We start from the raw sequence: 24,193 nt of genomic DNA on the forward strand, positions 1-24,193 counted from the left end.
GCAGCAGTTATAAAACATCACATCAAACGTTATTATCCCACACTTTCCAGGACATTTGCCTGTTATGTTCCTTGCTGCAAAAGGTGGGCTAGGCAGGCTGCAGAGGAACAGGAAGGACAGGGCAGGGCAGCTCCCCAGGAACCATCCTGCTCCGCTGCTGCCTCCCTCCTTCTCAGGGGCCAGCACGGCTGAGGCCAAAATGGCAGTGTTGGTGTGAGGTGCATGGTGGCAGCGGAGCTACCTCAGCCTGTCCTTGCTGTTCATCTGTGGCTTCCCTGGGCTGCCTGCCTGCTGCTCCACCATCCCATTGTACTGTGCATGGCCATCTATTGGTGGCAATGTGAACTGCAGGGTGACAACAGTCTTACATTTCTATGTATACAGCAGGCATGTCAAACAGGTTGATCGCAGGTTGATCACTCCCCCCTCCCCAGTCAAAAAAGCTCTTGGCAATGACAATGGGTAGATCACTGCCATTTGTTTTAATACTGGGAGTAGATCGCACTTGCTTGGGAGTTGGACATGCCTGGTATACAGGAATAAAGAGTGGTCTGCACCAGTAACAGGAAAGACATAAGAGCCAAGACCAAGAAGAAGCATTTTTAATTTATTCAGATAGATAGCTTTAACAGTTTCTTAGTATTTTCTTAAAGCAGTTTCTTAGCATTTTCTTAAAGCGATAGGCTATCCATTTTGGGGCCCCTCCCACAAGGAGAACCTCCAAATAGGCACACTGTGGAGGAGAGTTTCCTGGCTCCCACTCAAAGAAGAATTCAAACTCAGGCTGCAGTGTCTACCGAAATCTTTAATGTTCAGATCAGTGCGCTACATGGGCAAAATGTCATTAAAAGGCACAACACGTTCTACACATAGCCAAGCAAGCAAAGACATTGATCCAGCAATGACACATACCCTGGCTTAGGAGCTAATTCCTCTTAAGTCCGCACCCTCCCCCCCCCAAAATTGAGGTGGCCGTGAACCCCCCCCCCAACTGTTGATGGCCATTGCCATTTAATTGTGTGTGCCGTGTCATGTGACTATGTAGGGCAGGGCTTACCCTACACTTACACAGTTAAATACACTTAAATCGCGGGATTGCTGTACTTTATACCAAAAGTGATTGGCCGAGTGACAAGTTTTGCTTTTGTGTTTATTGCTCTTCTGCGGAAAAACCAACAAAATAGATGAAAAATAAAAGCAAACCCCAACCCTCCACACATTGGGTCTCTTTCCCTCTAATATTCATAATCGCCTGTTGCTCCCCGCCACCTCTTCTCCAACGCTGCTACAGCTACGGCTAGTGGATTCCGAAGGATCCCCCCACGTGGGCCGGCCGCTCCCTGGGATCCACCCCCGGGGAGTGAGGGGGAGGCAGCGGCGGCGATGGAAGGAGCGGCGGCGGGCGGAGGGAGCGCTGTGTCCCGGCCAGGCCTCGCCTTGTATCCGGCGGAAAAGCAGCAGCGTTGCGCCCGCGGAGGAGGGGGCGGGCTGGGCTCTCGGACGCCTGGGTTCCTTGGAGGGAGGCTTCGCGGTCCCCCCTCCTTCCTTGTTTCCAAGAGGGGCGGGCATTCCTGCTCGGGGCCTCCTTTCCGGGGGGGGCAGTAGTTTCCCGGACTAGATGGGGGGGGAGGGCAGCGCCGGGATCGCGGGGCGAGAACGAGGGGAGGGGGGAATCAGGCCCCGGCTGCCCCGGTGCGGCCTCATCCTGCCTGGCGGAAGCGGGACTTTCTCCTGCGTAAAGGCGCCTCTCAGGAAGGAGGCAGGAGGGGCAAAGGCGCTTGAAATGGGTTTCCCCGCTTGCAGATCGAAACGGGATTTAAATTAAAAGTGCGATTAGGATCCGGCAGGTTGGGCACTCTTGCTGGGGGGGGGCAGGGGGCCGGAGTCCCTGGTCACTTGCCAGGGTCTGGCTGAAGGGACTCTAAGCGCAGACCCACAACATGCATTTGAATCAAATGCAGACATGCATTTGAAAGAAGTGCACGTGTGCTAAGTTGCATTTCCAGAGCTGCTGGGAAATCAAGGTGGTGGGTTGCTAGGGTTTCACCCGCAAAGTATTATGGGCACTTTGTAGCTTTGTGAGGGGTAAGCTGCAGTGCCCAGGATTCTTTGGGGAGAGAAATGGGGATAAGTTGCCCTTTAATGCGTTTTGACCACTAACTGCAAATAGGACAGAATGGTGACTGAGTGGGGTAAAGGGAAAGAGGTAGGAAGGCCTTGAATGAAATCCACATGCCCTGGGCCCCCTCCTCTTCTAGTTATAACACATCTTCCCCTGCTTCCCTGATGCAAAACCCCCCTAAAAAATATTAAGCAAAAGAGATTGACACAAAAGTGGCCCCCTCTGCCCTCCACCCTGCAATTTGAACATTGGTCTTGAGTTTTCTCCCATCCACAGTCATGGAGAAGCAGGGATTCTAATCCGTGTCAGAGTTCCACAGTCAAAAACCAGGGACTAGACGCTCTCCCAGATATATTAAACATAGAATACAAAGGTGACTTTGAGTAAGAGAGAGTGTCTCTTGTTGGAAAGGTGGGCAGTGTGTGTGTGGGGGGGGGTTCGTGTACGTTTTATGGTCCTTATCACTACCCCCAACATCAGTGAGCTGAGGATCCCTTTCCCGTCATCATCATTGGCCCAGATTGCGCTGGGCTCCCTGGCCCCTGACCCTGAGCCCCGCAAAGAAGGGATCAGCAAGGAACTGGATGTGACGGAGGACATCTTGCATGTGTGAGTATTGGCCAGGCGCCCCTTCTACAAGAGGCAAGGTGTGGCGGCAGTCGGGACAGATGGTGGGCTCTGAGTCCTGGGTGCAGCCTGCAGGAAGGTCTCCTGCACAAGCTGCAGGAGGATGAGAGACAAGGTGGTGCCGCAATGGATGCCATGTTGGACTTGAGCCAGGGTTTAAACAACAACAGTTTTATTATTTGTACCCCGCCCATGTGACCAGGTTGCCCCAGCCACTCTGGGCAGCTTCCAATAAATATAAACATATAAAACATTTAAAACTTCCCTATACAGGGCTGCTTTTAGATATCTTCTAGAAGTTGTTTATTATCTTCTTGACATCTGATGGGAGGACGTTCCACAGGGCGGGTGCCACCACCAAGGAGGCCCTTTGCCTGGATCTCTGTAACCTCATTTCTCACAGGAGGGAACTGCCAGAAGGCCCTTGGAGCTGAACCCTTTTGAATGAGTCTGTTTTTTGGCCTGACCTACCCTGCAGGGCTGTTTTGCGCATAACTTGGCGGAAGAGTGGGGTGCAAGTAAAATAAAGAGGTGTGCTGAGCAAGACCTGCGTTTGGATCCTTGTGCTTCTGCACACAGGACAACTTCCTGGGGACGTGGGAATCTGCCTATCATCCATTCAGCACAGGACCACCTGCACTTTTTCAGGTGGACAGACAGGTGTAGCTCCCAGACCTACCAGGGATTGACCATCTGCATGCAAAGTGGCTGCTCTCCCACTGAGCTGGAGCCCTTCTGCACCCTGACCTTCTGTTGTCTCTCCTTGCTGACTTAGCTGCCAAAATCATTTATCTCTCACACCACTCCGATAACATGATGCTCATCCCTCGGATGTATCACAAACGCCTTGCTCTTGCCTTCAGAGCCCTCTGTGGCCATGCTCTCCCATCCTTAGGACAGCATTCTTGTATCCCGATACATCTCTGCCTGTGAGCTTTGCTCCTCAACCTCTAGATGTCTTCTGTTCCCTGAAACAACTCTGCCTTTTCCTCCCTGGTGCCCCATATGCCTGGTACCCCCTCTCAGAACCCCTCTGTGCATCCTCCTCGCTTATTTCCTTCAAGCCCTCCCTCCCATCACTTTTCCCATGAAGCCCTTGCAGCAGCGACACTGCAGCAGCCAGGCCTCTAACTAAAGCTCAGCACTTGTCAGTCAAATCATCGCCTCCTTCGCCTGCCCCCACGTCCCTCTCCTTCCCCGTTTTAGCCAAATTTTAAACTGTAAGCCTGTCAGGGCAGAGATCTATCGCCTCCTATTTTCCGCAAAGTGCTATACAACCTGATGATACTATATAGATATGCGGTGATTGATTGGAAGCTTTGCTTGCCCCCCGGAGTCCACACGCTTCCTCTGGGCTGCTCTGCTCCCTCTGGGCAGCGTCCAGCTTCCTTTAGCAGAGTAATATACAGCGTCGAAGCAGAAGCGGTTAGCCGTGTGTGCGTAATAAATCAGCCTGACGCACGCTTTCTTCCTTATCTTGCAAATAGCTTTATTCCCGTAGAAAAACAACAGAACGTAAATCTCCCGGTGACACAGCACCCATTGCGCTCCTCTCCCGTTACGGGACAAGACACAGACTGTCTCTGAGAGACACAGTAGAACACTCCCCTCAGTATTCTAAACACGCCTCAGAATGTGAGACGTCACTCAGAACTTCTTAACCCTGTAAGTTCTGACTCTCTCCATACCCCCTCTCGTATCACATTCTGAGAGGACCTCTGAGTGTTCAACACATTCTCCAATGCCTTTCGCCCCTTCCTGGCATCATTGTTAGGCACCTGTTGAACCTCCTCACAAATCTCAGGTTCGCACTGTGCGAGACCTACCCACGCATTTGTGACCTGAAACCTCTTAGGTGGAATTCCCTTTGTTGCCTGAGATGACCGCCTGGGCACAAACTGGGGTGCTTCTTCTGACCCACTGGGGCCAGCAAGTGCGTCTTCTTCATCAGACGACTCCCCCTCTGACTTGACCTGTCTGTGAGCTTTCTCCTTTACGCTAACAGGAGATGAGGGCTCACTCTTGGACACTCCTTTAACAACCTGTGGAGACGCCCTATCCTGGTGCTGATCCTGATCATCGATCTGGTCCCCATCACCTGGCTCTCCCTCCTCCTCAGATTCAGACAGACAATCTGAGTGAACGTCAGGGCTCGCTTTGCGCCTCGCCCCACTATCCTGTTCATAGAATTCAGCATGTTTACTGATCAGAAGCTTGGTCTGATCACCTTCAGGCCATGCAAATCTCCACCCCTTTGTCGCAGGTTCATACCCACAGAAGATCATTTCCTGGTACCTTGGACCACCCTCTTGCTGCTGACACTTTGGTACAGGCACCAAGGCTCTGCAACCAAACGAACGGAAGAAATGCACCTGCGGTCTCTGTCCATTGAGCAAGAAATACGGGGTGTCACCTACCACTGAATTGTAGCACCTGTTCATCGTGAAATTGGCCGTTTTTACCGCCTCCCCCCAAAAACTATGAGGCAAACCAGAGTCACACAGTAGAATCTCTGATGCTTGAACCAGAGCTTTACTCCTCAGCTCTGCCACACCACTCTCCTGAGGAGAAGTCACCTTGTGACGTATCCCCCTCTGGCGAAAGAACCTCTTTAGAGCAGACCCAGTGACCTCTGAACCTCGGTCACACTTGAACCCTTGCACCTTGGTGGAGAACCTTAGTTCCACCTCTGCAACCCAATCCTTGATCAGTTGCGTTGCGTCCTCCTGCGTTCTCAGCGTGAACGCCCAAGAGTTCTGCGTAAAATCATCTGTCAGCGTCAGCAGAAACCTGGCTTTGCCCAGACTTGGCTGTGACATAGGACCAAAAAGGTCAGCGTGCACTAGCTCGAAAGGCTTTGTGGTTACTCTCTCCACCCTGGGATAACTGTATCCCTTCTTCTTGGCTTTCTTGCAAGCCCTGCAATTTAGAAGCTCACCACATTCTCTTACCTTGCACCCTTTGGTGCACTCTGATAACATCTGAACGTCTTCACTAGAGCTATGTGACATTCTCTTGTGCCATACGCACGCACATGAAACATGAGTGTGAATGGTGGCTTTCCCAGCATTCCCCTCATCCTCCAGAGGTGTTTCCAGAACAAAGAGGTTGTTCTGATTTCTCTCAACACGTACTAGCTGCTTCCCCCCTCTGGAAATTGTACAGACATTCTTCTCAAAACAAACCATATACCCCTCCTGTAAGAGACATGGTACAGATAAGAGACAATGTTTTATCCCTGGCGACACGTAGACTTCCAGCTGCGCCTGTAAAACAGAAACAAACACATTTCCCACATTGGTTACACGTCTCTGTGACCCATCAGCAAAACACACTGATTTCCCAGCTGAAACAGCTCTGCAGTTCCTTATCTTGACACCAGGTGTCTCAGACACGAGATGTTTGTTTGCGGCAGAGTCTACCACCCAACGCAGCACTCTGTCCTTCCTGGAGCTGTCCTTCGATGTTGCCTTAGCAACAGACTTCCCGCTGCCCCTGTCCTTGGGGCCTCTGCAGGTGTCCTCTAAAACTGCCATCGAAGCAGATAAATGATAAACATCGTCCTCCCCCTCCGGTCGTCTCTGTGTGTTCCCACGCCTGCCTCCTCTGCCGGGCTGGTTGCCATGGAAACCTGGCTGGTTCCCATGGGAAGCGACCTTGGGAACATCCTGCCCTGTCTCCCTTGCTCTCTGTGGGCAGCGGCGGCGCAGATGGTCAGGGGAATTGCAAACATAACAACGACGAGCGGAAAACTTTGCAAAGTGGCCTTTGGTCTTCTCTGCCCCCCCAACCTTGCCAGCAGCTCTCCTTGAGGCTTTTCTGCACTTGGGGACGTGGCTTTTGGCTTCCAGCTCCTGCCAAACAGCCTGGGCACTCTCAAGACCCTTGGAACGGCCCATCTGGCCTGCACCACCACTCCTGGGTTCAGAGCTTCCAGAGGAACAGCTTGCCTCTGCTTTCCTCTTCTTTGCTCTCAGCTGCTCTCCAGCACACAGCCCATCACACAGGCGTGTCGAAGCTTTGCAACGGCTTCCAAACACTGTCCCAGCCCCCACTGGGCTTTCTGGGCGTCCCTCAGCCCCTTCTGGGCTTGGTGCCCCCTCTGGTCTGGCTCCCACTGCCTTCAGTGCCTGCCACGCGACCCAGGGCTCCTTCCCGTCCACCTTCTCAAAAAGGACTGAGTACGATTCATGGCTGTCTGCCATCTTCTCCCCCGGGGCCCAGCTTACTTACGAACAGTAGTAGCTTCTCTTGCACCCGGTTCTTCCCAGCGAGCTCCCTGCCTTAAGATAGGCACAGCTCCCAGCTGGCTTCAGCTTTTTCTCCAGCGTCTCCTCAGCTGGCTGCAGCACACACCGGCACAAACGCAGCTTGCTTCACAGCTTTTGCTGACATCCATAACCTATGCGGTGATTGATTGGAAGCTTTGCTTGCCCCCCGGAGTCCACATGCTTCCTCTGGGCTGCTCTGCTCCCTCTGGGCAGCGTCCAGCTTCCTTTAGCAGAGTAATACACAGCGTCGAAGCAGAAGCGGTTAGCCGTGTGTGCGTAATAAATCAGGCTGACGCACGCTTTCTTCCTTATCTTGCAAATAGCTTTATTCCCGTAGAAAAACAACAGAACGTAAATCTCCCGGTGACACAGCACCCATTGCGCTCCTCTCCCGTTACGGGACAAGACACAGACTGTCTCTGAGAGACACAGTAGAACACTCCCCTCAGTATTCTAAACACGCCTCAGAATGTGAGACGTCACTCAGAACTTCTTAACCCTGTAAGTTCTGACTCTCTCCATAATAGAGGAGGAGGATAATAAGAATAATTCCTCCCTCTCTGTTGAGTACTTTGCATTCAGGTGGTGGTATGATAAGAATAAATTAAGTGGAACAGTATATTTTCTGGCATCCAAATGTATTGGACCAGGTGCCCAGTGTCTGCCAAGAGTAAAAGAGAAGCTCAAGGACTGGAATAGAATGAGGATATAGGCAGAAGGAGTGGCATGTTCATTGGACTGTGAAGTGTGGTGCAAGTGTTGACGTTTTATGTTCCAGTCTGCACAATATATATATATTTTATTACTTTGCAGTCTATGGAGAGTGGATGAAGCCCGGATTCTGCGTGTGTCCATCAGCTCCTTCCTGGAGCATCTCTCCTTGGTGGTGGAAACGATGGACCTCTTTGGGCCTCCTGTGGCTTGATAGATGGTTGCAACAGGAAGCTTCCCCATAGTCTTGGCTGGACTCTGGACTTGCCCATGGGCTACTGATGTCAGAGGAGGCGCTGAACATGCCATCCTTAGAGCCAAGATGTTGCTTTGTGTTCTGGAGCCAGCGGAGAACTCTTTGCTCTTGGATACTCTTGGACATTGATAGATTTTGGGTGCTGAGAAGCAGGCAAGCCTGGGACTGCCTTGATATAAGACAAAGTACATAGAATCTGGAGCTTTAATAAATTGTCCAGTGTGCTTTACTTTATAGTCTGCATGTGTTAACTGATTATATATATTTGAGCCGGCTCACCATATTGATTAATCAATTACACAAACCCCAGCAAAATCTTAATCAGAGTGTTTCTCCAGGTGTTGCTGGACTCCAGTTCCCTTCAGCCCCACCCAGCATGGCCGAGGGTCAGGGATAATGGGAGTTGTAGTCCTTGCAGCATCTGGAGAGACACAGGTTCCCCATCCCCATTGCTGCATCTCTCTGTCTCTCTTGCCACCAGGGGGAAAGCAGCTAATAGCTGGCAGTGAGGAAGAGGAGGGGGCCAAGTGGCAGAGGAGCCAAAACGGATGGCGTGGCCTTGAAGTCCTATTTATATAGCAAGATTAGCCTTTTTTTCTTTCTTTCTTTCTGGCAGGGCTCCTACTTGTTAAACAGGAAGCAAAACTTCCCCACCTCTGTCGCCACCTTTGCATTCTGGTGAAAGAGGAAACAAAAATGACTGATTACTTGTCTCTCCATTGCTCCAATGGTTTGTATTTTTTTTTAAAAGATATTTATTAGAATTTTACAAAAACAAAGGTTCACAGAATAAAAGAAAAACCAAGAAAAATAAAAAATTCAAAAATACATAAAAAAGAAAAAAGAAAAATACAAAACACAAATCCATTTTTTGATATTTTTAAGCTCATTTGCTTGTTTCCTTGACCTCCTCACACCTCCCCTTTTTGCATTCCCATTTACATAATCAATTCAGCAAATCCTTACCTTCTTTCATTTATCTTAGCTCTACTTCATAACATATTATAACTCTATATTTTCCTCCATTTATCAATTCATTTTTGCATATTCTTATTAACTTTTGTTGCTAAATACCACTTATTGCCAATCCGAACATAATTTTAACATTCATTAATTTTACAATATTTCTGAAGATAGTCTTTAAATTTCTTCCAGTCTTCCTCCACCACCTCTTCTCCCAAGTCTCGGATTCTGCCAGTCATTTCCGCCAATTCCATATAGTCCATCATCTTCATCTGCCACTCTTCCAGGGTGGGTAGATCTTGTGTCTTCCAATACTTCGCAATAAGTATTCTTGCTGCTGTTGTTGCATACGTAAAGAAAGTTCTATCCTTCTTTAGCACCAATTGGCCGACAATGCCCAGAAGAAAGGCCTCTGGTTTCTTCAGGAAGGTATATTTAAATACCTTTTTCATTTCATTATAGATCATTTCCCAGAAAGCCTTAATTCTTGGGCACATCCACCAAAGGTGAAAGAATGTACCTTCAGTTTCTTTACATTTCCAACATTTATTATCGGGCAAGTGATATATTTTTGCAAGCTTGACTGGGATCATGTACCACCTGTATATCATTTTCATAATATTCTCTCTTAAGGCATTACATGCCGTAAATTTCATACCTGTGGTCCACAACTGTTCCCAGTCAGCAAACATGATGTTATGACCGATATCCTGTGCCCATTTAATCATTGCAGATTTAACCGTTTCATCCTGCGTATTCCATTTTAACAGCAAGTTATACATTCTTGAAAGTATCTTAGTTTTGGAATCTAACAGTTCTGTTTCCAATTTTGATTTTTCCACCTGAAAGCCAATTTTTTTGTCCAAATTATAGGCCTCTCTTATTTGATAATAATGCAGCCAATCTCGCACTTTATCTTTTAATTTCTCAAAACTCTGCAATTTCAATTTGTCTCCTTCTTGTTCCAATATTTCCCAATATTTCGGCCATTTGGCCTCCATATTGAGCTTTTTCTGAGCCTTCGCTTCCATTGGTGACAACCACCTTGGGGTTTTGTTTTCCAATAAGTCTTTATATCTTATCCAGACATTGAACAATGCTTTCCTGACAATATGGTTTTTAAATGCTTTGTGTGCTTTAACCTTGTCGTACCACAAATATGCATGCCATCCAAAAACATTATTGAAACCTTCCAAATCCAAAATGTCTGTGTTTTCAAGAAGCAGCCAGTCCTTCAACCAGCAGAATGCTGCTGATTCATAGTAAAGTTTAAGGTCCGGCAGGGCAAATCCGCCTCTTTCCTTTGCATCAGTTAATATTTTAAATTTTATTCTAGGCTTCTTGCCCTGCCAGACAAATCTAGAAATGTCTCTCTGCCACTTCTTGAAACAGTCCATCTTGTCCAAAATTTGCAAGGATTGAAACAAAAACAACATTTTTGGCAATACATTCATCTTTATAACTGCAATTCGGCCCAACAAGGAAAGCTTCAAATTTGACCAAAGATTTCTAAATCTTTTTTCACTTCTGTCCAACATTTCTCATAGTTATCTTTAAATAAGTTTAAGTTCTTAGCAGTCATATTAACCCCCAAGTATTTTACTTTCTTAGCTAGTGTTAAACCAGTCTCCTTCTGAAACCTCTCTTTCTCAATCGGTGTTAAGTTTTTCTCAAGAACTTTAGTTTTTGTCTTATTCAGTTTAAATCCTGCCACATGACCAAATTCTTGAATCAGTTCTAATACTCTTTTCGTACTAGATTCTGGCTCCTGTAACGTCAAAACTAAGTCATCTGCAAAAGCCTTCAATTTGTAATGTTTGGCTCCGACCTGAATACCTTTAATCAAACGGTCCCTTCTAATCATATTTAACAAAACCTCCAGGACTGAAATAAAAAGCAATGGGGAAATTGGGCAACCTTGTCGTGTACCTTTCTCTATCTTAAATTCCTCTGTTACCACATTGTTAACAATTAGTTTCGCCTCTTGTTCTGAATAAATTGCACTTATACCATTTTCAAACCCTTGGCCAACCCCCATCCCCTGAAGATTCTTCTTCATAAAACTCCAAGAAATATTGTCAAAGGCTTTCTCCGCATCTATAAAAATTAAAACTGCCTTGGTATTTATGTTCACTTGCAACTTCTCCAAGATATTAATTATATTCCTCGTGTTGTCTGACAAGTGTCTACCTGGAAGAAAGCCAGCTTGGTCCTTATGAATTTCTTCCCCTAACACTTTTTTTAACCTGTTAGCCAAAATGTCAGCAAATATTTTGTAATCCACATTGAGCAGGGATATGGGGCGGTAGTTCTTAAGTTGCGTCTTTTCAGACTCAGTTTTCGGTATAAGTGTAATGTAGGCTTCCTGCCACGACTCCGGTGCCTTTTTCCCCTCTAAAATTTCATTGCAAACCTCCTTTAGTGGCCGAATTAACCAATCTTTCAAAGATCTGTAGTATTTGGAGGTTAACCCATCTGGCCCTGGAGATTTACCTAACTGCATATTCTGAATGGCACCTTCCACCTCCTGTTCCGTAATTTTGTGACTCAACATTATTTTATTTTCTTGAGAGATTTTTTGTAATCCATTTGTTCTAAAAAATTGGTCTAAATCAGTCTCTTTCTGTGGCCCTTGTGTATATAGTTGTTTAAAGTACCTCTGGAAACACTTTCTAATTTCCAATGGATTCTGAATGTTCTTTCCATCTACTTCCAAATTTGTAATAGTGTTTAATTTTTGTCTTTTCTTCATCTGCCAAGCTAGCAATTTCCCACATTTGTTAGCCGATTCAAATGTCTTTTGTCTCATCTGCTTAATTTTCCATTCCACTTCCTGATTAATCATCTTCATATATTGTATTTGATATAACTTAATTTCTCTCAGAATCTCTTGCGATTTTGGTTTCACTCTTAGTTTCTTCTCTCCCTCTTTTATTTTCCCCAAAATTTTATCTTTTTTCTCATTTTGTGTTCTTTTCTTTATTGCATTCTGTTGAATCAGAAACCCTCTCATAACCGCTTTGCTTGCGTCCCAGATTGTTCTTTTTTCAACCATAGTATTCAAATTTATCTCAAAATAGTCTCTCAAAGTTTTTTGGGCCTTCTTAATAACCTCTTGATCTCTGAATAAGGTGTCATTCATCCTCCATCTCAAGGAACCAGTTGGTGTTAATTTCATCTCCATCTTCACCGCATTATGGTCGGAGCAAGTTTTTGGGCAAATTTCCACTTTTCGAGTCTTAGGTGCCAGTCCTCTAGTTATCCATATTTGGTCAATTCTTGTCCAAGTCATATTGGCTTCAGAGAAGAATGTTCCCTCTCTTCCAAGGGGGTTCTTATTTCTCCAGATGTCAATCAAGTCCATATTGTCAGTCAGTTCAAAAAAGGTTTTTGGTAGTCTGCCATCTTTAGTTACCACCTGTCTCTGCGACTTATCCATATTTGTGGATACCACTCCATTCATATCTCCCATCATGATAATGTTATAGTCCATATAGTCCAACAATGTCTCATGCAATTTCTTAAAAAAATCAGACTTCCCCTCATTTGGTGCATAAACTCCTACAATCAAAAATTTCTCTCCTTGTGATTGAATCTCAATTGCAACAATTCTTCCTTGTTCATCTTTAAAAACAAATTTCGGTGATAGACTCTCTTTAGCATAGATAACGACTCCTCTCTTTTTAACTTTGTCCGATGAGATAAATTCTTGACCCAGTCTTTTATTAATTAGAACTTTCCTATGGAGCCTTATCACATGGGTTTCCTGTAAACAAATTAAGTCCAATTGTTCCTTTTTCAGTAAATGGAATACTTTCTTCCTCTTCTCCAGGGAGTTAAAACCATGAATGTTCCAACTTAGTAGTTGCAGAGACATGATGTGTTTATTCTATTTTCCACCAACTGCTCCCAAAAGCTCTTCTTGTTCTGACGGTGGTATCCCTTTTTTTGGTTTGTCCGGTCCCGAAGGTAGTAGTGCTGTGTCTAGAACTCTTGATCTCAGAGCTCTTAACTCTTCTAGTGCTTCTTTTTGTAGGTCTTCTTCGTGGTCTCTCAAAAATTTTTCCTTGTCTTCCACTGATCTAATTTTGAACTTTTTCCCTTTATAAGTAAAAGATAGTCCCTGGGGGAATTCCCATCTAAAGACAATGCTATTACTTCTCAGTAGGGCCACCAAATCTCCGTAATTGGTTCTCAAATCCAAAAGATATTTCGGTATATCCTTAAAGATCTCGACTCTCGAATCGTTAATTTCCAAGGACTTCTGAAAATGTGCACTCAATATTTTATCCCTCTCTTCTTTCGTCCGGAGGGTAACCAAACAGTCTCTCACCCTGTTCTTTCTCCCTCCTCTTCCAAGTCTAAAGGCACTCACTATCTTAAAGTCTTTTTCCGGCTCCAAATTCCAAAATTTCCCGAATTCCTGTGAAAGGTAGTCGCTCAGGTTATCTTTTTCAAGTTCCGGCACGGCCCTGATCCTCAGATTTGTCTGTTTCTCCTTCAATTCAATCATAGACAATATAGACTGGTGGTCCCCAATCTGTTTACGCAAAGGTTTTATTTCTTCCTCCACAGCTGCTACTTTTTCTTTTGCTTCCTCAGCTATTTTTCGGGTAGACGCAGATTCTTTCAGCAATTTTTCAATAGATTTTGTATTTGAATTAATGCTGGCAGTATTCCCATCAATTTTATTTGACTGTTCTGTAACTTGTTTACTTAGGCCTTCCAATTTCTCATAAATTTTGTTTAATACCGAAGTAAAATCCCCTTCTGAGGCCATTCCTTTTGGTTCAACTTCTGCCGAATCTTCCTCCTGTGTCACAGGAAGGCCGGGTACAGATGCTCTACGTTGCTGGGAAACAGCACTGGGCTGCTGCACTCTGACCTTGCCTGATCTTGTTGCTCTTTGTTCTGTCATCCCCTTTATCTTAAGTCAAGGTCAGGTCTTACTGTGGAAATCCCCTAATGTCCAAAGTGGAAAATTCCCCCAGCTAAATGCACAGCTTCAATGTTCCTCTAGGGGGACACTGTAGCAGCCATAAAGTTCACAATAGAAAAGTCTCTAACTTTCCATGTCCCCTTCAATAAAATCATGCAACAGTTTCCAGTCCAAAGAAGACTCTCAAAATGTATCTCCCTTGCAGAGTTAATCATTAAAAAGTTACAATGTCAAAAAGTAGTGCGAGTCCCAATGTAGCAGTTCTCACAAGCCTGGCAGTCCGTTCCCAAGGATTCCGACAGAAAAAAAAGAAAGAGAGTTTTACCTCTATTTTTCCCAGAAGAAATAAAGTCACTTTCCCTTTCTTCCCCCCCTCTCCCAATTTGGGGTGGAGTTCTTTCACTTTTGATGTTTCGGATTCAAACTTTAAAAAGCTCCGCTTTCGAAGTATTAGCGTAGAGACGTCTTTGCTTTGATCTTTTACAGAAACGGGAGGCGGACTTCCTGTTTACACCTTCCCGCTTCAGTGCCAAATTGTTGTCTTTTTTCCTTCTTCAAATCCCCTCTTTAAATTCCACTTACTCACGGATAGTAGTTTAGCCGCCGAATTGTCACAGGAAAAAGGTCAGCGCTCTCCGGCAACAGCTACGCGGCTTCACCCCACAGAAGGAGCAATTGACTCTCAGCACCGCACCTCCCGTTACGCTCCGGAGCCCCTTGCGGGGTTCCTTCGCTAATTCGGGGGGCACAAATGGTGCCCGCCGAGTCCCACGCTCGCAGGCTCCTTCTGCCTGCGATTTCCGATCGGGTCTCCGCTTCGCCGTAGCAGACAGACCCACTTTCTGCGGGGCTTCTCCCTCTTACTCAGAAGGAGACCGCCATTGCCGTTGGCGCCGCCTCCGGAAGCCATTGCTCCAATGGTTTGTAAAGCCCCATCCCGGTGAGGAACAAACGGTGCAAAAACACTTGTGTACCACTTTGGCTGGCTAGCTAGCTAGCTAAATAAATAAATCCTGAAATCTCCATCGTAATTGCTTATAAACAGGGACCCGTGGCTCACATTTTTTGGTTTTTTTGGGGATCTGAACCCCAATATTCGATCTTTGACCATGGTCAGTTTTTTTAAAAAAATAATTTTTATTAACAGGCCAATCACATCACATTAATTCCAAATAACAATAATTCCAAATTACACAGCCAAATTGTTAAAATTTTTGTTGGGGGTACCCATGCTTTAAGCTCCGAAAGGGATCCGATCATCTCTCTTGCTGCTGCTTTAATTACACAGTTCTGTCAAAATAATATTCACAGTTCTGTTCAATCTTCTCTTTGTTGTTTTCCTCATCTTCTTGTTGTTATCTCCTTTCTTTGTGATCTCTGATAATCTCCACAAGCGGGTTGAAGACAAACGTCGTTATTTCCTGTGTGGATTTTGCACTCATCCAAGAGCCATAAAAGTAGACAGACGCCATTTCAACACCTCCGTACAAAACATTCCGACAGTCTGTCCTGATCTCCCCAGGCCCGCCGCTCCCTCATAAATTTTCTCAGGGGGCCCTGCTAGGCTGAACCCACACTTCAACATAGTAACAGCCATAGTCCTCCTCCCCCTGGATTCCTGTGGGCGGGCCTGCCATGATAAATCTCTTTTTATAACTGCGTCACAAAGGACTTACTTTCGTTTCCCGATGCTCCCATAAGCCACGTCCTTGCATAGTAATTAATTTCCACACAGTTCTTATTCCTCCTGCTTGTGATCAGTAATCGCAACGATTCTTTTTTGGGGGGGGATTATTGGGTACTCACATAAGACAAAAAAAGAAAAGTTTTTCTCCCCCCCTCCTTTTCAGTCTCGCTCCGACATACCGATCCTTTGATGAATCTTCCTCTTGATTTATTCCTCTTCTTGATTTATTGTTAAGTCCAGCCCGTCGCTCCTCTTCCCAGAGATCCCTTTAGTTAGCAGTCCTTACTCCCGATTATCGCTTGAAGTATGTGCGTTTGCTTCTGTTCTGATTGCTTATTTTGAGCTCCCGCAACTAGCTGCGCAGATCAGAGACAGCGTCCAGGAGAGCTGACCCACACGAGGGCTTTTGTGCCTAGTGCCCTCACCCCCTTTCGAATCTGGGGGTGAATTATGGGCACAGCAGGCAAGGCAGCGTTCCCCATTCCTTTGGGGTAACAAGGGAGGCTGCATACTCCCATAACAGCCTCTTAATTACCTCATGTGAGCCAGAGAGATGGTATTGTTGGCCATCTTCTGATGCGCCCCCTAGTGGCCCCCGACCATGGTCAGTTTTCTGACAGCCACTGCCAGAATGGAAATAGCTGTCACGTGGGAAATGGGAGGCTCTCCCTTTACGATCTTGGTTTTACCCAGGTGTGGGACATGGCATTATCTGGGAGTTTGAATCAACGCAGCAGCATGATGATAAATGGGCAGGGTAAGAAGGATAAATTTCTGAGTACATGGTAATAGTTCATTGATTTTATCAACAAATTGGCACTCTCGCTATGACCACCTGCCATGGGTGTAGCCAGGATTTATTTTAGGGGAGGCAAGTGAGGGTTGCCATACAGTGGTACCTCGGGTTAAGTACTTAATTTGTTCCGGAGGCCCGTACTTAACCTGAAACTATTCTTAACCTGAAGCACCACTTTAGCTAATGGGGCCTCCTGCTGCTGCCACGCCGCCGGAGCATGATTTCTGTTCTCATCCCGAAGCAAAGTTCTTAATCAGAGGTACTATTTCTGGGTTAGCGGAGTCTGTAACTTGAAGCGTATGTAACGCGAGGTACCACTGCATTTCAAAGAACAAAAAAGAGGACGCCATGAAGATTCTCATTTTAAATACTCCTACTATACGTAGGCTATAGAAGCTGTGATATATTGCTGAGGGGGGCACGAGAAGAGATGGGGAAAACAAGTTTTCAATCACCAGTCTTGTCTAGGACTCATCCAGAAAGTATAGCCAGAGACATTTTGGCAAATTTTAAAAATGTTACCCCTGAAAAAGAGGATGTGTCCTGGAAAAAGAGGACACACGGCAACCGGGGGGGGGGGGCAGAAATGAGTTACCTGCGACACAATTGGTCAGTTAAGTATATTTTTATTTACTTGATTGAGGCAGCAGTTCCCCCCTCCAAACCCCTGGCCACACCACCTGCAACCGGGGGCGGAGGAAGGGGGTGAAGTAGGTATGGGGCTGTCCTGGGTGTCCCGGGTCTCTCTCTCTCTCTCTCTCTCCCTTTATCTATCTCTCCCCCTTAAGAACTAAATGAAGCAAAGTGCTCCTGTGATACATCACTGGTGTGTGTCTAAGACAAGGTGGATTACATGGATGCTTCCCAGTCTAGCACACCAAGCCATAGGGAACAAAATACTTCTTTTATATATAAATATAAAAGACCGTCTCTTAATTTTTCATTGTTTGTTTAGGAAGTAACCTACATATACAAACAAACGGATCCTATTTAGATTATGCAGAATGTGGAAAAGGTTGGGATAAAAGAGGAAATGGCATGACGTTCACTCATTAACAGAAGCAGAAGAGCAAATATAAGATGCTCAGGTGTCCAATTTTCAGAAGACAGTTGTCAATTTTCACGGATATCAGAGGCTTAAGATGTGGACAGGTGACAGTCCTCTGTATGAAGGTGTCCTCTATTTGAATGTCTGGGCATTCCAGGTCTGGCTGAAAGATACAGAAGGAAGAGCAGGGGCACTGAAGTTGCCCATCAACAGATAGCACCTTGGCAGCAGACTAAGCACAACCACCTAGGCCACAGTCGTCTCCACTAAAGTGAGATGTATAATATTCCCATGTAGAATTAGAGGGTGACCTAACACATCAGTCATACTCAAGGCAGTATCATATATCCAGCTAAGTCATACTCTGAGTCACTGAAATCAATGGTTCTAGTGACTATGACTTAGTAGGAGATAAACTACTAATATTTTTAAATGTGCATCTACACACAGCGTATGCAAATTAGTGTCCATTCCTTTGGCCAAGTGTCAATGGCCACTCTAAGCAAAGACGTGTCCTATTTCTGCAGTTGGGGGCATCTAAGGATGCAACATTGTATGTTCAGTCATGCCCTTTTGTTTTCTCCTGATCATGAGGAATGCAGTTTGACCCTAAGTAAGTTTACTTTGAAGGAAGTCGGAGTGCTTCCAAAGACTTACTCCCTAGTAAGTGCACGTTGGGGGAGGGCTAGAGCTCCGTTTCAGAGTGCATGCTTTGTATGGAGGAGGTGGGGTCCCAGGCATTTCCAGACAGGGCTGCTATGAAAGATCCTTCCAGAGCCACTGCAAGTCAGGGATACCCAGGCATCAGAAGAACTATCCACCCAGATCTTCAGGAGGGCCAGAATGGCATTTTGCAACGTTTTCCTTTTTTTTTTATAATAGATTTTTATTGGTTTTACAACATATATTAAAACACAATACAACTAACAATTAACGACACATAAACAAACAAACATGTAAACACATATAATTTCTTAACCTCTCTTTCTTGAACCTTGTTTCAACGACTTCCCCATACCTCCCTTTTCTGCATCCCTGTTTTAAACTTTTCCAGCAACCCCTAATTTCAGTACTTGTAATTCAGTTTCTAATCTTTTTCCTCTTACCCAATTATTTATCACTGCAATTCTGTTTTACATTACCCATGACATTTTAGCACTCATTAATTTTACAACAGTTCTTAAGATAAACTTTAAATTTCTTCCAATCTTCTTCCACCGTCTCTTTTCCTTGGTCACGGATTCTGCCAGTCATCTCAGCCAGTCCCATATAGTCAATCACTTTCGTCTGCCACTCTTCCAGCGTGGGTAGTTCTTGTGTCTTCCAATACTGCATTTTGCAACGTTTTCCACATTAGTTTGTGGAAATTTCTTTCTTTCTTCAGGGCGGTATGTTGCTGAAGGGAACGGCACACCTTCCCCTGCAGTGAGAATTCCTACAAACACACACACACAGAGTATATTGGGGAATGGGAGCACCAATGACTCACACTTCCTCTTCCAATATTTATTTTAGTGTGTGTAATTTCCCTTTGAGAAAATTCCAATATTACTGTATTAGAATGAAGCGCATGGGACACTAAATGTGACATTCATTTGGTACCAATGTTCTGGGCCTGGTTACATCCCACAGAAGTGCTCTGGCCTGACCGAGTCAGAGCTCCGCAGTAAAAAAACAGGGACTAGAAGCTCTCCCAGAAATATTAAACATAGTGTCAGGGAACTGCCATCAGAGCCAAAGGCGGAGGCAAGGCTCCCAAGCGATGCTGGAGAAGGGCCCAGCAGGGAGAGAGACAGCTCATCGGCTGGGGAAGGAAATCAGCGTAACACCAGGGATAAAGGGGGGCAGATGGGGGAATCGGCGAGGGGGCTCCAGGACTCCTCGCCGGAGACCAGCGGGGAGAGCACGGGTCCTTCGCTACCCACACCCACCCTGCGCAGAAGACTTCCGTGCAGGGAGAGTAGGCGGAGACTTGGCGTCAAAGAACTTTTGTGCTGGAAGAGGTTCAAGAAACGCCCACTGACGGATTCTGCTAGTGACTGAAACAGCCACGAAGTGAAGGGCTGTCCAGACAGAAAAGGTTTAACCAGGCAACCTAGCCAGGAGTGGTGGCAACTTACGCACGAGCAACCCCTATAACCATTACAGCAATCCGTCAGTCTCTGACGTTGCTTGTGCGCAGCGACAGGCAGGCAGCATCATGAGCCAAACCGGAGAAGCCGGCGCAACGGAGCAAGCAGCTGGAGTGCAAAATCTGGTGGAGAGGAACCAAGATTTGGAACAGCATGTGGCTCTCCTGACGGCGCGGCTGGACGAAAGGCGGACTCAGGATGCACAGGTCAGACCCACCCCCGTCGCAAGGAAGGTACCGGGACTGGTACACAAGTTTGGGGGGAAGCCCCAGGACTATAACGCGTTCCGAACGGAAATAGAGTACGCTTTGGAACTGCAGTATAATGACTTTGCTGATGATGGGGAAAGGGTGGCTTATATTGTTGGGCATCTACAGGATGGGGCCCGGGAATGGATCAGGCCCCTAATGGCGACGCAAAATGCTGCCTTGAAGGACCTTAGGAAATTCTATCAGGCGATGGATGCAATGTTTTCCAGTGAAGTGGAGCAAAATGTGACTCGACGGGAATTGATGGGGTGCAAGCAGGGGAGCCAATCAGTTAGAGACTACTGGTCGTGCTTTGCAATGTTGATCCACCGGCTAGGGTGGAATCTGGAATCTGGACTCTGAACCCATTCAAATGTTGTTTGAGGAGGGGTTGTCCCCAGCTGTGAAGGACGAGCTTTCCCGCGCCCCCCGCCCGCAGTTGATGGATCAGCTGACCAAGGCTGTGCTTGCGATTGGAGTAAGACAGGAAGCGCGGGCTCAGGAGAAGCGCGAAGGGAGAGGGGAACGTTGCCATGACTACAGCATGCGGTGACGGCAGAGGAAACAGCCAGGTTGTTTGTGGATCACATCTTCAGGCTGCATGGGGCTCCCTCGAGGGTCATCTCAGATCGCGGGAAACAATTTACTTCCCGGTTCTGGAGGAAGCTCATGAGCTTGCTGCAGGTCGAGGTGGGCTTCTCGACGGCGAGACACCCGGAAACCAACGGGCAAGCAGAAAGAGCGAATAGTATACTCCAGCAATACCTACGCTGCTACGTCAGCGAGAGACAGAACGATTGGGTAGACAAACTAGCGCTGGCTGAATTTGCGTACAATAACGCTGAACATGTGTCCACGGGAATGAGCCCGTTCATGGCCAATTATGGGTGTCACCCCAGGGCCTTCCCGGGGAGGGGGGAGGAAGGGTGGAGCGTACCTGCGGCAGAGCAGTTTGTGGAAGAAATGGAGGCCTTGCACCAGCAACTTAAGATGAACTTGGAACGGGCCAAGGAAATTTACAAGAGGCAGGCAGACAAGCACCGTCGGGAAGGGGAGACCATTCGGGTGGGAGACCGGGTGTGGTTGTCAACCCAAGGGTTACCCTTTAAGGGAGGGTGCAAGAAGTTGCAGCCAAGGTGGCTGGGACCTTTTGAGGTAACACAGCAGGTGAACCCCGTGGCATTCAAGCTCAAGTTGCCTGACAGCATGAAGATACACCCGGTGTTCCATAGGTCCCTACTCTCTCCGTACAGGGAGGGGCGGGAATTCCCGGGGCGAGAGGGAGAAGTCACCACACACCCGCAGGTAGAGGAGAGGGAACACCACAACCAAGCCACGGAAATACTCGATTCAAGGTGGCGAGGGCGCCAGGTGGAGTACTTGGTAGCTTGGGAGGGAGAACCCAGGTCAGAAAACACATGGGTTCCCGCGGAGGCTATCAATGACGGGTATCTTGTGGAGGAGTTCCACAGCCTGTTTCCAGATAAACCAAAACCACTAGCAAGATTCTGGGAGGAGCAATTTGGTACCACAGATGATGAAGAGGATTTTGTGGGTTTTCCTGCCTCCGAAGAGGAGGGAGGAGAGGCGTCAGAGGGAGAAGAATCAGACTGGGAGGCCCACCCTGCAGGAAGAGATCGGAGCGGGTGGGAAGTGGGTTTTGAATCCTCAGAGGATGGCGACAGCTCCTTCCGGGGATTCCCCGCATCGTCGGCCGAGGAAAGGGATGAAGTTGGATCAAAAGGTCGGGCCGGGGGTGGAGGGGGTCCTGGGGGGGAGGTGGATGTCAGGGAACTGCCATCGGAGCCAGAGGCGGAGGCAAGGCTCCCAAGCGATGCTGGAGAAGGGCCCAGCAGGGAGAGAGACAGCTCATCGGCTGGGGAAGGAAATCAGCGTAACACCAGGGATAAAGGGGGGCAGATGGGGGAATCGGCGAGGGGGCTCCAGGACTCCTCGCCGGAGACCAGCGGGGAGAGCACGGGTCCTCCGCTACCCACACCCACCCTGCGCAGAAGACTTCCGCGCAGGGAGAGTAGGCGGAGACTTGGCGTCAAAGAACTTTTGTGCTGGAAGAGGTTCAAGAAACGCCCACTGACGGATTCTGCTAGTGACTGAAACAGCCACGAAGTGAAGGGCTGTCCAGCCAGAAAAGGTTTAACCAGGCAACCTAGCCAGGAGTGGCGGCAACTTACGCACGAGCAACCCCTATAACCATTACACATAGAATACAAAAGTGACCTTGAATAAGAGAGAGTGTCTCTTGTTGGAAAGGTAGGCAGTGTGGGCATGTGTTTGTGTGTGTGATTTTCTTGTACATTTTATGCTCCTTATCGCTACCCCCAACATCTGTGAGCTGAGGATCCCTTTCGCATCATCATCATTGGCCCAGATTGTGCTGGGCTCCCTGGCCCCTGAGCCTGAGCCCCGCAAAGAAGGGATCAGCAAGGAACTGGATGTGACGGAGGACATCTTGCTTGTGTGAGTATTGGCCAGGCGCCCCCTTCTACAAGAGGCAAGGTGTGTTGGCAATCGGGACACATTTTGGGCTCCGAGTCCAGCCTGCTGGAAGGTCTCCTGCACAAGCATGGGGCCTCCAGAGTCTGCCTGCCTCCTCCCACTCAGTCGTCCTACAGCTGGGGGGAGGCAGTGGGTGGACCCTTTGGACAGCACAGAGCCTTGGGCATGCTGCAGGCCCTGTGCTGAGTGCTGCCCGATAATTCCCCCCCCCAGTGGTGACACCTGGGGCAGCCCCATACCTAGCACACCCTTTCCTCCACCCCTGGTTGCAGGTGGGGTGGCCAGGGGTTCGTGGGGGGACTGCCGCCCCAATCAAGTAAATAAATAAAAAAACTTAACTGACCAATTGTGTCGCAGGTGACTCAATTCTGCCCCCCTCCCAGTTGCCGTTTGTCCTCTTTTTCCAGGACACATCCTCTTTTTCAGGGGTAACATTTTTTAAATTTGCCCAAATGTCTCTGGCTATACTTTCTGGATGAGTCCTAGACAAGACTGGTGATTGAAGACTTGCTTACCCCTTCTCTTCCCCTGCCCCCTTGAGCAATATATCACGGCTGCTATAGCCTACATATAGTAGGAGTATTTCAAATGAGAATCTTCATAGTGTCCTCTTTTTTGCGCTTCAAAATATGGCAACCCTAATTCCCCCTCACACAAAATAAATAAATCCTGGCTACACCCATGGCAGGTGGTCATAGCGAGAGTGCCAATTTGTTGATGTAATCAATGAACAATTACCATGTACTCAGAAATTTATCCTTCTTACCCTGCCCATTTATCATCTCATTGCTGTGTTGATTCAAACTCCCAGATAGTGCCATGTCCCATACCTGGGTAAAACCAAGATCGTAAAGTGAGGCCTCCCCCCATTTCCCACCTGACAGCTATTTCCATTCTGGCAGTGGCTGTCAAAAAAGAGACCATGGTCAAAGATGGAATATTGGGGTGTTTTTATCCCCGCCCCCCACCAAGAACCCCAAAATGTGAGCCACGGATCCTTGTTTATAACCAATTACGATGGAGATTTATTTATTTGTTTGTTTAGCTAGCTCACTAGCCAAAATGGTACACAAGTTTTTTTGCACCATTTCTTCCCTACCGGGATGGGGCTTTGCAAACCATTGGACCAGTGGAGAGACAAGGAACCAGTCATTTTTGTTTCCTCTTCTTGGCAGGCCTATTCACACAACATGTTTGGTCCTTAATGCAGGAGCCGGGAAGCTGTGCCCTCCAGACGCTGGAAGCCAGCTCCCATCATCAGCCCAGGCAGCAGGGATGAGGGAACCTCAGAATACTGTGGCTTTGTTCCCACAATGTTCGTCGCTGGACACTGTAACATGAGGGGATGAATTGCTTGTGTGAATCAGCTGTCTGGGGTTTAAGTTCATATATGAGACCTGCTAAAACAAAGGAAAGACTGTTAATTCTGTAAGCAGGGCCTGCATTGTTTTAGAAAATGTTAGAGAGAAAACATTAGACACTTTATAATGAAAATAAAAACCCTCTCCATAATTTCGCTTCTCTGCATTTACCTGTTGAATGTGCAAACAGATTTCATTGAGGGGAAACTATTGCATTTGAGGCGTGGTAAAAGTCCATTCACAGGTGGTTGGCGCTCCTGGTTTCCAGGACAGGGTTCAAGCCTGATGCGCAGCATAGATTAATAATGCAGAGTTTTTAAGTGAAAGAATAAGAGCTTTACTGAGTTAAAATAAACTTCTTCATAAACAACATGCTTCCAAACAGTTTGACTGAGACTCCATACTGACTCTGCTCACAACTGAGGAGGACGGACTCTGACTGACATCTTACAGAGAGCAGAGAGAGAAAATGGCTGCCACTTATAAGGGGAATGAGTCACATGTCAGAGTGACTC

At 47.1% G+C, this 24,193-nt stretch overlaps 1 protein-coding gene and 2 long non-coding RNA genes across 3 annotated transcripts in view; 2 read left to right on the forward strand and 1 right to left on the reverse strand.

Moving 5' to 3' along the window:
- Positions 1-24,193, reverse strand: part of LOC310752332 — a 182,761-nt gene that overhangs the window by 95,203 nt on the left and 63,365 nt on the right. The window lies entirely within an intron of this gene.
- LOC310752430 (EKC/KEOPS complex subunit LAGE3-like) lies at positions 1,313-8,216 on the forward strand. The gene is made up of 3 exons (XM_083592570.1): positions 1,313-1,439; positions 2,603-2,731; positions 7,834-8,216. The coding sequence occupies exons 1-3, from the start codon at positions 1,384-1,386 to the stop codon at positions 7,943-7,945; spliced, it is 297 nt and encodes a 98-aa protein (XP_083448696.1). The 5' UTR covers positions 1,313-1,383; the 3' UTR covers positions 7,946-8,216.
- Positions 18,750-23,537, forward strand: LOC310752431. The gene is made up of 3 exons (XR_014542951.1): positions 18,750-19,133; positions 22,025-22,317; positions 23,493-23,537. It is a non-coding gene; the product is annotated as an uncharacterized lncRNA (long non-coding RNA).

The sequence above is a fragment of the Podarcis filfolensis genome, assembly GCF_964270895.1.
Source record: "Podarcis filfolensis genome assembly, chromosome: 17".
NCBI lineage: Eukaryota > Metazoa > Chordata > Lepidosauria > Squamata > Lacertidae > Podarcis > Podarcis filfolensis.